We start from the raw sequence: 16,251 nt of genomic DNA on the forward strand, positions 1-16,251 counted from the left end.
GTTCATGTGGATTTCTAAAGGTTCAGTGCTGAGCACCTTCTGAAAAAGCAAGGCCTATACGTCTATCAAGATATACCTTAAGAACTGACATACCCAGTATCACTAGTTGCTTTTGAAATCTCCTCCCCAAAAAGTTCATGATTTAGAGATTCACAGATACCCTTAAAGGACACAGTCTTTCCTGAGTTGGTATTTTTTGTCCAGGACAAGTGTTCATGTTACTATAGTCTGTGAATTTCTAATCTCTGCAGCCGAACCCCTACCTCCACTTTTAGCACCTCTGCAAATGTGAAACCAGAACTATAACTATTAGAAGTGCTACCATGATAAAGAATACTATACTGGCAAAGCACTCCTAAGTGTGACACAACTTTCATCGCAAAAGCTGAGCTTTACATGAGTAAAACCTTTTCAAAGACCAAATATTAATATTTTTCTGACTTACTAGTCTATGGCTATTAACCTTTAACAATACTCATGCTTAGAGAGAACAAATCATGTCATTTCACCCAGAATCTGAGACCACACACAGATGGAATTGTTAGTCAATAGTAATTTTTGCCTACTGCACCCCGATCCTAGCATTTGTAATCATCATGCGATGCTATTTAAATATCTAACTCTCTAATCAATGGCTATATAATGCTACGCATCTGAAGAACAGACTCTGATCAGTGCACATACCCTTCCTCCTGCAAGGAAGATTTATTTTACTGAGGCTACGTCTACACGTGCACCCAACTTCGAAATAGCTTATTTCGATGTTGCGACATCGAAATAGGCTATTTCGATGAATAACGTCTACACGTCCTCCAGGGCTGGCAACGTCGATGTTCAACTTCGACGTTGCTCAGCCCAACATCGAAATAGGCACAGCGAGGGAACGTCTACACGGCAAAGTAGCACACATCGAAATAAGGGAGCCAGGCACAGCTGCAGACAGGGTCACGGGGCGGACTCAACAGCAAGTCGCTCCCTTAAAGGGCCCCTCCGAGACACACTTTCATTAAACAGTGCAAGATACACAGAGCCAACAACTAGTTGCAGACCCTGTATATGCAGCACGGACCTCCAGCTGCAGCAGCAGCAGCCAGAAGCCCTGGGCTAAGGGCTGCTGCCCACGGTGACCACAGAGCCCCACAAGGGCTGGAGATAGAGTATCTCTCAACCCCCCAGCTGATGGCCGCCATGGAGGACCCCGCTATTTCGATGTTGCGGGACGCGGATCGTCTACACGTCCCTACTTCAATGTTGAACGTCGAAGTAGGGCGCTATTCCCATCCCCTCATGGGGTTAGCGACTTCGACGTCTCGCCGCCTAACGTCGATTTCAACTTCGAAATAGCGCCCAACACGTGTAGACGTGACGGGCGCTATTTCGAAGTTACTGCCGCTACTTCGAAGTAGCGTGCACGTGTAGACGCAGCTTGAATGTTACTAAATCTATGATGCCCTCAAGGCAAATGAGGCACTGTTTCTGCTTTAAGATATGCTGACCTTCAATTTATTTCCAGGAATATTTGTCTAAAGAGAATTTTTATGGCAATGAATCCATAATTTCCCATAATGATGTTCTCTTAGACTCAAGACTCAGACTAAATACCTGAATTTTAGGACCAATTCCATTTTGTTTGGAACTACCAGTTAATAAAATACACCAAAGGCAGTCAAGTCTCTTTGAGGATGAGCTTACAGAAAGATTAGAATAAAATACAAATGGACCAAGTAATATTATGTAATCTGGAGATAACTGCAAGAAAAAGTCAGAGGTCATCTCTCATATGCCACAGTTTCATATTATATTTCTCTCTGATTGGGCTCAAGAACTGTGAAGAGTTAAATCTAAGGTACAATATTCTGAAAAAGTGATCCGCTCATGCATTATATACTGGGTTGTCTGGTTTGTAAATCAGTTGCATTTACAGCCATGTGGGACTGAAAATGGGTTACAGTTTCTAACCAACAGAGAAGTGAAGTTCTGGAACAGGCTTTCAAGGAGGGCCCTGGAGGCAAAACATCTAACTGAGCTTAACAAGTTTATGGACAGGTGGAACGATGGGACTGCATATGTGTCCCCACTGATGACTGCTTATGCCAAAAAAAATCCTCAACTGCTAACTATGGGACAGTAGATGGTCAGGGCTCTTGAGTTAATACAGAGAATTCCTTCACAGGTGGGTTTTGCTTGCATAACCAGCATATTTGAGGTCAGGAAGGAATTTTCCCTTTGTTCAGGTTGGCAGAGTCTGTGGGGCTTTTCTCATTCTTTTGCAGCATGTGGCATAGGTCACTTGCAGGTCCTCTTTTTGGACCAAAACCATGTTTTGCTTCCTCTTAATAATTTCTTGAGAGAATCTTCATTTTGTCTAATTACAATTAAAATATGTTGTCTCCTTACTACACGTCAGCTCCACTAAGTTTCACTACTAATGTAAGAAAATAACTCTCAGAACACAGGAGCTGCAATGAACAGTTAATGCATAAAGAATGCTAAATTTAGATCTTCAATTAATGGCAAAAGTCTTTTTAATATATGGTAGATAAGTGGCCACTATACTTCCCTCTTCATAAACCCTGACCTCATTTTAAGGTTGCTTTCACTGAACTCATTATTAATAAACATGTTACCCAACCTTTCAAATGGACATTTCTTCAGCACATTAGTAAGAAAAAGCCTCATGAAATTAGCTGAATTCACTGCATTTCTTCTTCATATTTAAGCTGTTTATTTCCATTCAATTTACAGATAACAAAACTCTTACCAAGCACTGTCAAAATAAAGGTCATTCCTTAAAATATTTGTAATAAAAGCAGGTGCCTCAGTAGATTACATTAGTAGCAACTATATTATAGATCCCAACTGATATACTGGAGGAAGATATATTCTACAGACAAAATAGAAATAGTCCAACTGTGACCTCAAACACGACACTTTAATTAAATCATTTAATGCACAGCAAAACCAGAGATAAACTTCTTCACTACATTGTTCTTTTAGGAATTTACACTCATTGTAACATGAACAATAGCACTGTGTAAGTTTATGCTATGTGTTCTATAGGTCTGACATTATGGTGACAGGAATCACATAAGAATCTAGAGAGAGAAAATGTATTGTCCAGTACAAGAGCTGTAAAACATGTCATTACTCCTAGCTCTTCAAAACTAGCACTGAAATGCCACAGGTCCAAATCTTTTTTCCAAAAATTAAAAGTTCCAACATTAGAGAAAACAAAAAAAGCAGTCTGGTAGCACCTTAAAGACTAACAGTGTTATTTATTAGGTGATGAGCTTCTGTGGGTAGACCCATTTTTTCAGATACGGAGAATAACTAAGCCAAGGGGGTGGTAGATATATTGGAGGGTAGGGATAAAGTCCAGAGTGACCTAAATAAATTGGAGGATTGGGCCAAAAGAAATCTGATGTGGTTCAACAAGGACAAGTGCAAAGTCCTGCACCTGGGACGGAAGAATCCCAAGCTTTGTTAAAGGCTGGGGACAGACTGCCTAAGTAGCAGTGAAGCAGAAAAGGGCCTGGGGATTACAGTGGATGAGAGGCTGGACATGAGTCAACTGCGTGCCCTTATAGCCAAGAAGGCTAACAGCATATTAGAATGCATTAGGAGAAGCACTGCCAGCATATCTAGAGAAGTTATTATTACGCTCTATTTGGCACTGGTGAGGCCACATCTGGAGTACTGCGTCTAGTTCTGGGATCCCTGTATACAAGGGATGTGGTTCAGAGGAGGGCAATAAAAATGGATTAGAGGGGTGGGGCATATGACCTATGAGGAGAGGCTGAGAGATTTGGGGTTATTTAGTTTGCAGAAGAGAAGAGTAAGGGGTGATTTGATAGCAGTCTTCTACTTCCAGAAGGGGGCTCTACGGAGGACAAAGAGAGGCTGTTTTCAGCATCAGAGAGGTAGCTGTGTTAGTCTGTATCGTCAAAAAAAAACCAAGAAGTTCTGTGGCACCTTATAGACTAACAGATATTTTGGAGCATAAGCTTTCATGGGCAAAGACCTGCTTCGTCTCATGCATCTTTGCCCATGAAAGCTTGTTCTCAGTAGCAATGGATGTCAGAAAAGGAAGCAATAGCCTGAAGTTACAGAGTGAGAGGTGTAGGTTTGATATTAGGAAAACTATTTCACCAGGAGGGTGGTGAAGCACTGGAATGCATTACCTAGAGAGTTGGTGGAATCTGGAATCTCCATCCCTAGAGGTTTAAGTCGCAGCTTGACAAAGTCCTGGCTGGGATGATTTAGTTAGGGTTGATCCTGCATTAAGCAGGGAGGTCCCTTCCAGCCCTAGGATTTTACGAATAACTGATCAGTTGTCAGTTATTCTCCAGATCTGAAGAAGTGGGTCTGTCCCACAAAAGCTCATTACCTAATAAATAACATTAGTCTTTAGGGTGCTACAGGACTGCTTTTTTTGTTTTGTGAAGATACAGATTAACATGGGTACCTCTCTGAGACTATTCAACATTAGGGAAGAATACTTCAGAAGGTGTCTTTGCCAACAAGCCAGCAGGTTACAAATACAACAGAAAGATGTGTATATAGAGATAATGATCAACTTCTGTGCAACAATACTCAATACCAGCTATCAAGGAATGCTCCTGCTACCTACAAAAATCAGGGTTTGGGAGAAAAATAATGAAGGGTGTCAACCATTTACAAAATTGAGAAGTTACCTTAATATAACCCAAAGGAGAGAGTACGGTCATGAAAAATACGGTCCACGGATCATCAAATGCCAAGTCAGAAAGGAAATTTATGATCTTAGAGTTCACCTCCTGTAAACTGAACACAACAGGGTTACTCACATCCTGGGCTCAATCTACTCCAACAATCTTCATGAGTACTAGGAACACAAACAGGTAAGAGTAACACTGTAACATCCGAACAGACTTTTCTAAAAGCAGTTATAATGTTTTTTATTCTTACCCAGGCATGATACAATAGGCAGTGTAACTGTGGTGCTAACTTTCAAAATAGGAAAATGACTGAGTCTTAACATGAGTCCTGACCTACGCTCAAAATTAAAATTCATGACAAACACAGGATGACCAAAGATGGAGTGACAAATGATACCATTGCAAAATGTTGCTGCAACTTAGCTGAAAGAAAGAGGAAGACTTATACTGACTACTGGGTGATCTGCCAAAAATAACCCTAATGGCTCTGACAAGAGATGAACGACGCAAGGCCAGAAATACCTTGACTGAAAGTATGCAAGGGAGATTCTGCTGAAAAACGTGGCTCTCATTGATTTCTTTAAAATCTCTGCGGTAAAAAGTACTATTAACAACTTCCAGCAAGGTAAGAATTTTTAAAACTTGTACGTATTTGAGTAAGTTAGCTGTACCATGGCACATAAGGCCTTTACTTCTCTATACAATAAAAGATGTGATTTGGGGAAACAGTTCATCAGACTGTGTTTCTTAGCTTTATTCGCAGTCACTAGTGTCCAGCCTTTGGACTTTTACACTTAGTGATACTACAATTCAAGGCATCATAACCTTCCACAACTGTCACAATAATTATTGGCTGTTCAAAAGAATTGGGCAAGTTATCAAAAAAACCACAATTTTGGCAGTATATAAGAAGAAAACTGACCACAACCTCCTTTACCACATACTTACCCAACAACATACATATCCATACTCGGACCCTCTGAATTTAGCTGAAGTAAGCCAGTGACATCAGGAGGAGGAGAAGCTGTGCCCACATTCCAGGTTACCACGTGCAATCTACATATTTAAAAAAAAAAATGTTGAAATCTGAACAAAGGAGAATTCACTTTTCCACTTCATAACTCCCTTTTTTTTTGCGGGGGGGGGGGGGGGGGGGAAATCAAGGTTTACAAGAAAATCATTATAAAATCTATTTTCTAGCTATACAAAAATTAAACAGCTCGCCAATCACAGAATGAAACCTGAACTCTTGGCATTTGTCCTTCAGCTTTTTTCGCCAGATCAGGAAAGCCTCATCTAGGGTGCGAGAGACTTCCTCATGCATCTCATCATCTGAGCTGATGTCTTCCACACAAGCCATGAGCTGTGCCACTCGTTGTCGGAGTTGCAAACGACCGCTGGACGCTGTACTGCTCAAACTTGCAGAGCGGCTGCGGAAAGGGTGCAGGTTTTCTAAGTCAAACAGGGAGAGGCATGATGAATCCTGAAGTGCACCTTTACTATTCAAGGATGCCATCTGGGCAAAAGAGCAGCACAACCATACTCCGAAGTGTCAGACACATTACCCTTCAAATCCTGAGTACATGAAAACTCTCAGTGGCACACTCACAGGGTTCTTCAGCTCAAATTTTAGCTTATGTGAAATTCACCATAATTCCTAGGAAAAACGTATAGGTGGATCTGCAGTGATGCTGAAAGAAATGCAGCGTTAAGATCAGTCACACGCTACTGCTTCTCGTAAAAGTGAATGAATCCTTCCCCACCTCGCATACCAAATCATTTCTTCCTAACAAATTTAAAACTCTTAAGAACTTGAGGTTTAAGAGAAATTATTGCTGACTGATTCAAATCACATGCTTCTATCTGAAGTTAGAAGAAAAGTAATCCCAAATTCCAAGCATGTGCACTACTCAATTCTATCTGAGAACAGCATAAAAAACCACAAGGATCCTAGAGCTTTAGATGAAGGGGGCCAAAAGCACAGATTTGCAGCATAACTTGTCACATGGTATCTTAGACACAGAAGGGTGGTTGTGTTAGTCTGTAGCTTCACAAAACAAAGAAAGCAGTCCTGTAGCACCTGAACAGACTAACATTTTTAATTATTAAGTAATGAGTTTTCATGGGTAAGACCCATGAAATTACCTAATTATTTAAGTAATTAAAGTTGTTAGTCTGTAGGCACTACAGGACTGCTTGCTTTGTTTTGAATATCAAAGACAGTCTTCTGAGAAAAGATTTTTTTTCCAATATTCCTATTATTGCAGGTGGACTTGAACTTCTCTAGTCTGGCACCCTCGGGACATGACCAGTGCTGAATGAAACCTTGCTGACCTATACATCTGGCCGATAGTGTAGAATTGCCCTGAGAAGTTTCTCCAAACAAGCACTCAGAAGGAAAATCAGATGAAGATTAAAAAAAAAAACTGAATACAAAAGCTCAATGAGAAAACATCAAATACTGAGAAAAATGGAATTCCGTGATGTCATTATCTGAGAGAAAAAAGGGGGAGGGGATGGGCTGACACTCTGAGGCTCTACATCAAAAAGTGAGAAAATGATGTAAAACCAAATCAAATAATTTGAGGTTTAAGAATCTCATGAGCTGTGGCTGTAGGACAAATTTCAGAGTAGTGAATGTATAACTGTAGAAATGGAATGCAAAAGGCGTAACACCACAGGGCTGTAAACAATTCCAATGGACTGGGCACAATTCTCTATAAAAGCTTAGGACTTTATAAATCTCTACCCATATTAACAGCAATGAAGGGTCCTGTGGCACCTTATAGACTAACAGAAAAGTTTTGAGCACACAGACTTCCTATGGGATCTCAGGCAAGTTACTTAGCCTCTCTCTGCTTAAGTTCCCCCTGCTTCCATGGGTACTATGAGGATAACTATGTTAAAGGTTGTAAGGTCTATCAATATCAGAGTGATGGGAACCACATAAATACCACAGACAGGAAAAAGTTTTCAATTCATAGCGCAATGTAAGTTTCTTCTACACTTACTAGGTCTCAGTTGGAGTACTGTGTTCAGTTCTGGGCACCACATTGTAGAAAATATGGCAAAAGTGGAGCAATGGGTCCAGAGAAGAGCAACTAAAATGATTAAAGGTCTAGAAAATATGACCCATGAGAGAAGATTAAAAGAATTGGGTTTGTTTAGTTTGGCAAAGAAAAGGCTCAGAGGGCACATGACTGCAGTTTTCTAAAAGGGTGTTACAAAGAGGAAAATTATTCTTCTTAGTCTCTGATGATAGGACAAGAAGCAAAGGGCTTAAATTCCAGCAAAGGAGGTTTTGGTTAAACATTAGGAAAAATTTCCTAACTGTCAGGGTAGTTAAGCATTGGAATAAGTTGCCTAAGGAGGTTGTAGAATCTCGATCACTGGAGATCTTTAAAAACAGGTTGGACAGATACCAAACAAGGATGACACAGATGCGCTTGGTCTTGCTGTGAGGGCAGGGAACTGGACTTATGACCTCGAGGTCCCTTCCAGTTCTAGCATTCTGTGATTCTTGGATTCTCAGAGATCACAGTAAGTAGGCGTAATAATATCTTCACATGTCAGCATAAATATTCTCTTGAAAAATAAAGGACGCTGCTCAAGGAACTCTGTATTTCTACCATTTCATCATCATAGTGATCCAAGCACATACTGACCTGCCAGAACACTGTTCAAGACAGGAGAACTGAATTCTAGACATTGGACCATAGAGTCGAGTGGACAGTATTCCCCAGAAACCAGCCTTTCCCAAGCACAATTTCTGCCTAATGCTGATTTACTACACATTCCAGAAGACTGGAAAAAAGTTAATGGTGTGCTAATATTTAAAAAGGGTAAATGGGAAGATCTGAGTAATGTAGCACTAGCAACATGACATCAATTGGGGGGGGGCAAGGAACAGCTGATATGAGATTTGATTAATAACAAATTAAAGAAGGATAATATAATAAATGCCGATATGATTTATGGAAAATAGGTCTAGTCAAACTAGTAGGTATAATTTTTAGATGAGATCACAAGTTTAGTTGATAAAGGTAGTAAGCTTGCTGTAATATATACAGACTTCTGCAATGCATTTACTTGGGATTGCACACCTTGATTAACAAACTAGAATGATCCACAAATCAACAGGATTAAAAATAATAAATTGATTAAAAACTAGATAACTGACAGATATTAGAACATAATTATGAATGAGCACCTAATGCATTTCAAATGGAGTCTTTTAGAGACTGGTCCTTGGCCCTAGTTAACACTTCTACTAATGACTTGGAAAAAAGCACAATAATTACTGCTAAAATCTGAAGATGACATAAAATGATTATAAAGAAGAGAAAAGATCACTGATACAGAGTGACATGTCTCACTTGGCAAGCTAAATGAAGGCAAACACAATATGTATTTTGATATTGCCAAATCACTTGATCATTGTCTTCTGTTCTCCTTCTCTGGGACACCTGGCATTGGCCACCGTCGGCAGATGGGATGCTGGGCTCGATGGACCTTTGGTCTGACCCAGTATGGCCATTCTTATGTTCTTATGTTCTACATGGAGAACAAAGAACGTAGGCCATATTTAAAGGATGGGGAATCACTATTCTAAGAGCCAAGACAGGTAAAAAGACTTAAGGGGTCATGGTGGACAATCAGCTAAATATGAGCTTTCAGTGTAACAACTGGGTGTATAAACAGGACTATTGAGTACAACCAGAAAGGTTATATTACCTCTGTATTTGACACTGGTTCTGATGTCCACAAGGATGATGAAAAATTGAAGTGTTCAAAGAAGAGCCACAAGCACAATTAAAAGATTGGAAAACATATTGTACAGCAACAGACTCAAGTACTTATACCTTAGTTCATCAAAGAGAAGGAGTGACTTGACACAGACTATCAGCGCCTATGCCGAGAACAGAAATTTGATTACAGAAGGCTCTTCAGTGTAGCAGAAGTATAACAAGACTCAATACCTGGAAGATGAAGACAAACTCAAACTAGAAATAAGGTGCAAGTCACTAGCAGTGAAGTTAAGGGCTATGGAGATTCTCCACCACTAGAAATTTTAAATCAAGACTGGATTTTGTTTTCTAAAATATTTGCTTTAAATCAAGCACAGCTGTTAAATTTGAAACAGGAATTAATACAAGCAAGTTTTCTGGCCCGGGTTATACAGGAGGTCAGACTAAATCAACAGTGGTCTCACTAGGATCCACAAACTGCATCCAAGATTTCCAAAAGGATCCGTGCCTCCATTTGAAATATTTTTGGGATCTGTAGATGAAAAAAGCTTGAAAGCCACTGGAGTAAATAATTACAATGGCCTTTCTAGTTTTAAAAATCACATATGAATAATGCTTCTTTTTTAAAGAGAACATTCTGTCATATAAATTCTTGTTAACTACCAAAAAACAAACAGCCCTGTAGCATCCTAAAGACTAAAAATGTATTTAATTGTGGGTGGAATTACAGACTAACACTCCAGCTCTCTGAGATTGTTAACTACCTAACAGCAACAGAGAGGAAGCCGTGCTAGTCTATACACTAACAAAACAAAAAGCAGTCAAGTAGCACTTTAAAGACTAGCAAAATAGTTTATTACGTGAGCTTTCGTGGGACAGACCCACTTCTTCAGACCATCGCCAGACAAGAACAGACTCAATATTTAAGGCACAGAGAACCAAAAACAGTAAGCAAGGAGGACAAATCAGAAAAAGAATCAAGGTGAGCAAATCAGAGAGTGGAGGGGCAGCGACGGGGAAGGTCAAGACAGCAGAGAGACTGAATTAAAAATATTTATTGTAATAGTGCCTTTTTCACAATTGTAGACAAACAAAGCTCTTAGGCTGTGGAAAAATGTTGCCACTCATTTCCTATCTTTATTTCCAATAACCACAATTTCCTTTATTTCCTCTTAATATGCCTATAGAGATTAAATTGCGAGGCTGTTTTTAAAAAATAAACATATATTAATAGGGGAGTTCCTGAAAGATCACACAGGCTAGAGAACAAGTGTCTGCCTTTCTCCTGAAACTACTGGCAAATGGAAAGTCTATGCTTCCTTAAAAATATCTCAGCTGCTTAGTTCAGAGGGAAGAGAACAGATCTAAGAAAATTTACAAAGGGCTTCATATTTTAGTCAAATCCCAATTTAAGTTTAATGTCCGTTTTCTGTATTTCTTTGTCTATTACCACCCATTTCCCGTAGGCCATGTCTACACTAGCCCAAAACTTCAAAATGGTCATGCAAATGGCCATTTCGAAGTTTAGTAATGAAGCACTGAAATACATATTCAGCGCCTCATTAGCATGCAGGCCGCCGCGGCACTTCGAAACTGACGCGGCTCGTCCAGACGGGGCTCCTTTTCGAAAGGACCCCGGCTACTTCGAAGTCCCCTTATTCCTATGAGCAGATAGGAATAAGGGGACTTTGAAGTAGCCAGGGTCCTTTAGAAAAGGAACCCCATCTGGATGAGCAGCATCAGTTTCGAAGTGCCGCGGCGGCCGGCATGCTAATGAGGCGCTGAATATGTATTTCAGTGCTTCATTAGTAAACTTTGAAATGGCCATTTGCAAGGCCATTTCGAAGTTTTTGGCTAGTGTAGACACGGCCATAGTGTTTTTTTGTAAACTAAAGCTTTCTCCACTCACTATGAAGCAGACAGTCCATTATTATGTAACATCATAATTCAGCTCCCTCTGCTCCCAACCCCACCCCAAAGACATTCTGTTAAAAGCACTGGCCAGTAGCAAAAATAAAGTCAGATTCACTGAAACGCTTTCCCTTTCTATTTGCCAGTGAAGAGAGAAAAATTGGTTTCTGGTATGTTGCATTGTATCTAAACAAGTGCAGCAGATTTCACTATCTACATTAAAAATTAAGAGAGAAATCTTTTTTAATAAGGGGCAGGGGGAACATGTTAAATAGTCAATGTTCAGTTCCTGTGTCTGGAATGACTCAAGTTCCAAAAGTTTAAAAACTAGAAAAATCAGCTTTTTTTCTTTACTCCATGTGACTATGCAAAGTTGGTAATTAGTATAACCCTTGATAATGAACTGGGACAGCCACTGCATGCTTCATTAACTACAAGCTATTATATAAACTTTCAAGGGCATTTTTTTAAAGATCTAATCATGGATTTCAGCAGGTCATGAGATCTAATCTCTCCTCAGAGAAGGGGTATAGCAGGTCCACATATTACTACAGCTGTAAGGTTCATTCTCACTGCTGTGATAAACCACTAAGCTCCCTTAATAATAGTTATACTGCTGATGCTTCATAAAATTAATCAGTTTTATGCAGTGAAAGGGCAACTAGTTTGAATGGGGAAGGCTTCAAAACACAAACATACACCAGTCGCTGAAGCCTGGAAGTGCATGAACAAAGTGCATGAAGACAGCTAAAGATAGTCGGTGAAATAATGAAGATGACCCTTGTCATGGATCTACAAGATCTATACCATACCCCAATTTTTAAACAGTCTCTTCAAGGAACCACTTTAGGTGCTAGACTCCCAAGTACTCTCACTCTTACTTCAGGATAGACCACACAGATTCATCACCAGGGAACCCTGTAATTATTTTCCATCCATGTGCAGAATAAATCTCCAAGGCATCCTTCAGCCTGGGTAGACTATGAATCACGCCCTTTGTAACTCCATTTAAGATGGTCATTTGCAGCGTTGACTGTGACTGTGGAGGCCCACACAAGAGAGACAGTCCTTGCTACATCTGCAGCATACGTAGTGGGTGTCTGGCAGGTCCTTGCTGTCCTTTCTATGGGCTCACTTCTCCTCTGCCAGCTGTCTGATCTTCATCTCGCCCTTCTGAAGACCCTTGTGTAGTTCCTGCTTCCAGCTGCTGCAGTCGTCTGCCAGATCTTCCCAACTATCTGAGTCGATGTCTACCTCGAGATCCCTCTTACAGACGTCTTTGTAGAGCAAATAGGGGTGTCCTGGAGGTCTTTTGCCAGAGGTTAGCTCGCCATACAGGATGTCTTTTGGGATCTTTCCATCATTCACCTTGTGGACGTGGCGAAGCCAGCAGAGCCTCCGCTGCCTGGGGAGGGTATGCAAGGTTGGAATTCCAGCGTGCTCGAGGACGGCATTGTTGGTCACTCTGTCCTTCCATGATATCCCAAGAATGCGCTTGAGGCAGCGCAAGTGGAAGACATTCAGCCTCTTTTCCTGGCAGGCATACAAGGTCCAAGACTCGCTGCCATAGAGGAGGGTGCTGAGGATGCAGGCTCTGTAGACTTGCATTTTGGTGTGAGTGTACAACTTGTTGTTGTTCCACACTCTCTTGCTAAGTCTGAACAGAGTTGTGGCTGCTTTTCCAATACTCCTGTTTAGCTCAGACTCCAGCGACAGCATGCTGGTGATGGTGGACCCGAGGTAAGTAAACTCGTGGATGACCTCTAGCGTGTAATTGTCAATGCTGAGTGATGGAGGTTCAGCAACGTCCTGACCGAGTACGTTTGTCTTCTCGAGGCGGATGGTAAGCCCGAAGTCCTTGCATGCTTTGGAGAACCGATCCAGCAGTTTTTGAAGCTGGTCTTCTGTGTGTGTCACTACAGCAGCGTCATCTGTGAACAGCATGTCTCTAATGAGCACTTCCCGCACCTCAGACTTAGCCTTCAGCCTTGCAAGATTAAACAGTTTCCCATCAGATCTTGTGTGCAAAAAGATGCCCTCTGTTAAGGACCCAAAGGCATGCTTCAGGAGGGGTGCGAAGATGATCCCGAACAATGTCGGAGCAAGGACACATCCTTGTTTGACGCCACTCCTGATGCTGAAGGCATCCGATGATGTGCCATTATATTGGATGGCTCCTCTTGTGTCTTCGTGGAAAGACTGGATCATCCTGAGTAGCTGTGGTGGACAGCCTATCTTGTGGAACAATTTAAACAGTCCACCCCTACTGACCGAGTCGAAAGCCTTCATCAGGTGGATGAAAGCAACACAGAGTGGCTTCCTCTGCTCCCTGAATTTCTCCTGCAGGCTGCCTCAGGGAGAAGATCATGTCAATGGTAGATCTCTCGGCACAGAATCTGCACTGGGATTCAGGATACACCCTCTCAGCGAGCTTCTGGAGTCTGCTGAGGATGACACGAGCGAACAATTTACCAGTGATACTTAGGAAGGCGATTCCACAGTAATTGTTGCAGTCACTTCTGTCTCCTTTGTTCTCACACAAGGTTACAATGTTGGCGTCCCACATATCCTGTGGAACCTCACCCTCCCTCCAGCACAGGCACAGCAGCTCATGTAGGGGTTCCAGGAGTATGTCCAAGGCACACTTGATTACCTCTGGTGGTATACCATCCTGGCCCGGGGCCTTTCCTACTGCAGTGCTGTCAATAGCTTTCTTCAATTCGACCGCAGTTGGTTCCTGGTCCAGCTCATCCATGACTGACAGGAGCTCGAGGGTGCAGGCTCTGTAGTATCAACCACAGTGTTACAGAGGGCTGTATCAACCACAGTGTTACAGAGGGCTGTATCAACCACAGTGTTCTCGCATGAATACAGCTCGGAGTAGCGCTCGACCCATAGCTCCATCTGTTTGGCTTTGTCAGTGATGACTTCACCAGATTTGGATTTCAGAGGTGCCATCTTGTTCTAGATGGGTCCCATTGCCTTCTTTATGCCCTCATACATTTCCCTGAGATTACCAGAGTCAGCACAGGTCTGGATACTGCTGCATAGCTTAAGCCAGTAGTTGTTGGCACAGCGCCTGGCTGTCTGCTGTACCATTTTTCTGGCTACTCTGAGTGCTTGCTGGGTACTCTGACTGGGTGAGCGTTTATACTCCAGAAGTGCAGCGCACTTCTTTTCGATGACTGAAATCATCTCATCGGAGTTAGCTTTGAACCAGTCATTTGTGTTTCCAGCTCTTCTTCCAAACACTGACAAGGCCGTATTGTAGATCGTGTCCCTCAGATGCTGCCATCTGGATGTTTTTAATTAATTATTAAATTAATGTAATTTATTATTAATTGATGTAAATATTTTCCATCCATGTGTAGAATAAATATGTGCACAGAAACATGTGCTCATGTGCATCACCAGGAGAAACACATGCTGCCAGCAATGGGAGCTCCACTAATCACCTGGGACGCACATGAATCCTCCTGGATGGCCACCCAAGCACAGAGCTTCCAGGGAACACTGCTCATCACCTCCTAGAGGTGACAAACCTAACCAAGATTTGTATATTCTTCCAGGACAAATGCAACCTAGCCCATATTTGCAGTGACAACTCAACAAATATTTTCAACAGTTGACTAGAACACAGCATTCAAAATCTGTAAGTTAGTATGAAAAATAAAGTTGAAAGCACAGTTAATTCTGACCAGTCAAGCTGCAGTGAACTCCATTTTCAGCCTCTGATACCAACCTCCTTCCCCAGGATTTGTCTAAATATAAAGCACTACAGATGGGCCACAGTAGCACTTCAATATAGCCACTGCACGCGCCAACCAGACAGGTTTTCCAGTGGTGAAGGAAATTCATCTCCGCAACAGGTAGTAGCTAAGGCAACTGGAGAATTCTCCAATTGACATAGAGCTGTCTACACCAGGGTGAGGTCAATTTTACTGCACTGCTCATAGGGATGTGAATTTTTCACACTTCTGAGCAACATAATATCCAAAACTGATTTTATAGCAGCTTAGTCTACCTTGAGAGTAAACATTTATTTTTCCCCAACACTGGAAAGCAATGCAAAGAAGGGGGAAACTGAGGCACGAAAACATCACAAAAATACTATCAAAATCCCACTTTGTCTCAACGCCCAAGCAAGTTCTGAAGACCAATCCAAATCTTGCTTACCTGAGAATCTTCATGACCTCTAAATCCATTAGCTGATCCGGGCCTCTTGGGTCCCTCCTTGCCATTCCCAAAGACCTACTGGGAAAGCAGGAGCTCTTGTTAGGAATGGTTCATCAGCCTGCTGGAGCCATGGATTGAGTTCCAGAAACCAACAGCCTAGTGGGATCCTGGGGGTGGGGGTGCGCAGGAAAAAAAAAAAAAAAAAAAAAAGATTTGGGTCCCTTTCTATGCACATACCACAAAAAAGGTGTAACCCTGGGCCCCCAGCCCCTACCCCAATCACTATGCCATATGGGAACCTCTGGTCCACTGCTTTCACTCAAAGACTTACTAAGGGGTGTCCCTGACTCCCCCAGCCCTAAGAGACACAGTGGGTATCCTTCCCCTCAAAGCATACATACATGCAGGGAGACAGTCATCCCCAGGCCACTTGCCACATCTGCACGTGTGGCAGAAGGTCATTCCCAAGACATACGCCTATACTTAGTGAGGAGAGAGGACCACTCACGTTACCTGCAAACCTTCACATGGAGGTAGCAGAGAAGAGGATGCAAAAGGGTCACTTCCAGTCCCCAACCAACACACTGCAAGAGGGGTGTTCCGTAACTCCCCACTACACCCTCAGGGATTTGGTCCCTAGCCCACCCATACAAACCCTGAGAAGGATGATCCCTAGAATGGTGCACCTATCCCCACAACCCAAGGAAAGTGTGGCACCT

General features: G+C 42.0%; 1 protein-coding gene across 6 annotated transcripts in view; it reads right to left on the minus strand.

Annotated features, from left to right (window-relative positions):
- INPP5K (inositol polyphosphate-5-phosphatase K) overlaps positions 1 to 16,251 on the minus strand; it is a 75,758-nt gene that overhangs the window by 56,269 nt on the left and 3,238 nt on the right. For 3 of the 6 annotated variants that reach the window (XM_075013379.1, XM_075013380.1, XM_075013376.1), the window contains exons 2-4: positions 15,533 to 15,699; positions 5,646 to 5,753; positions 4,695 to 4,803 (exon numbers count right to left, since the gene is read on the minus strand). In XM_075013379.1, the coding sequence (XP_074869480.1) occupies positions 4,695 to 4,803; positions 5,646 to 5,753; positions 15,533 to 15,597 (282 nt within the window). In that variant the 5' untranslated portion in view covers positions 15,598 to 15,699. Of the gene's footprint in view, positions 1 to 4,694; positions 4,804 to 5,645; positions 5,754 to 5,938; positions 6,214 to 15,532; positions 15,700 to 16,251 lie in introns of those variants that run through there. The other 3 variants (XM_075013377.1, XM_075013378.1, XM_075013381.1) reach the window with 3 other exon arrangements.

Source organism: Carettochelys insculpta, chromosome 19 (genome assembly GCF_033958435.1).
Source record: "Carettochelys insculpta isolate YL-2023 chromosome 19, ASM3395843v1, whole genome shotgun sequence".
In the NCBI taxonomy this organism is placed as follows: domain Eukaryota; kingdom Metazoa; phylum Chordata; order Testudines; family Carettochelyidae; genus Carettochelys; species Carettochelys insculpta.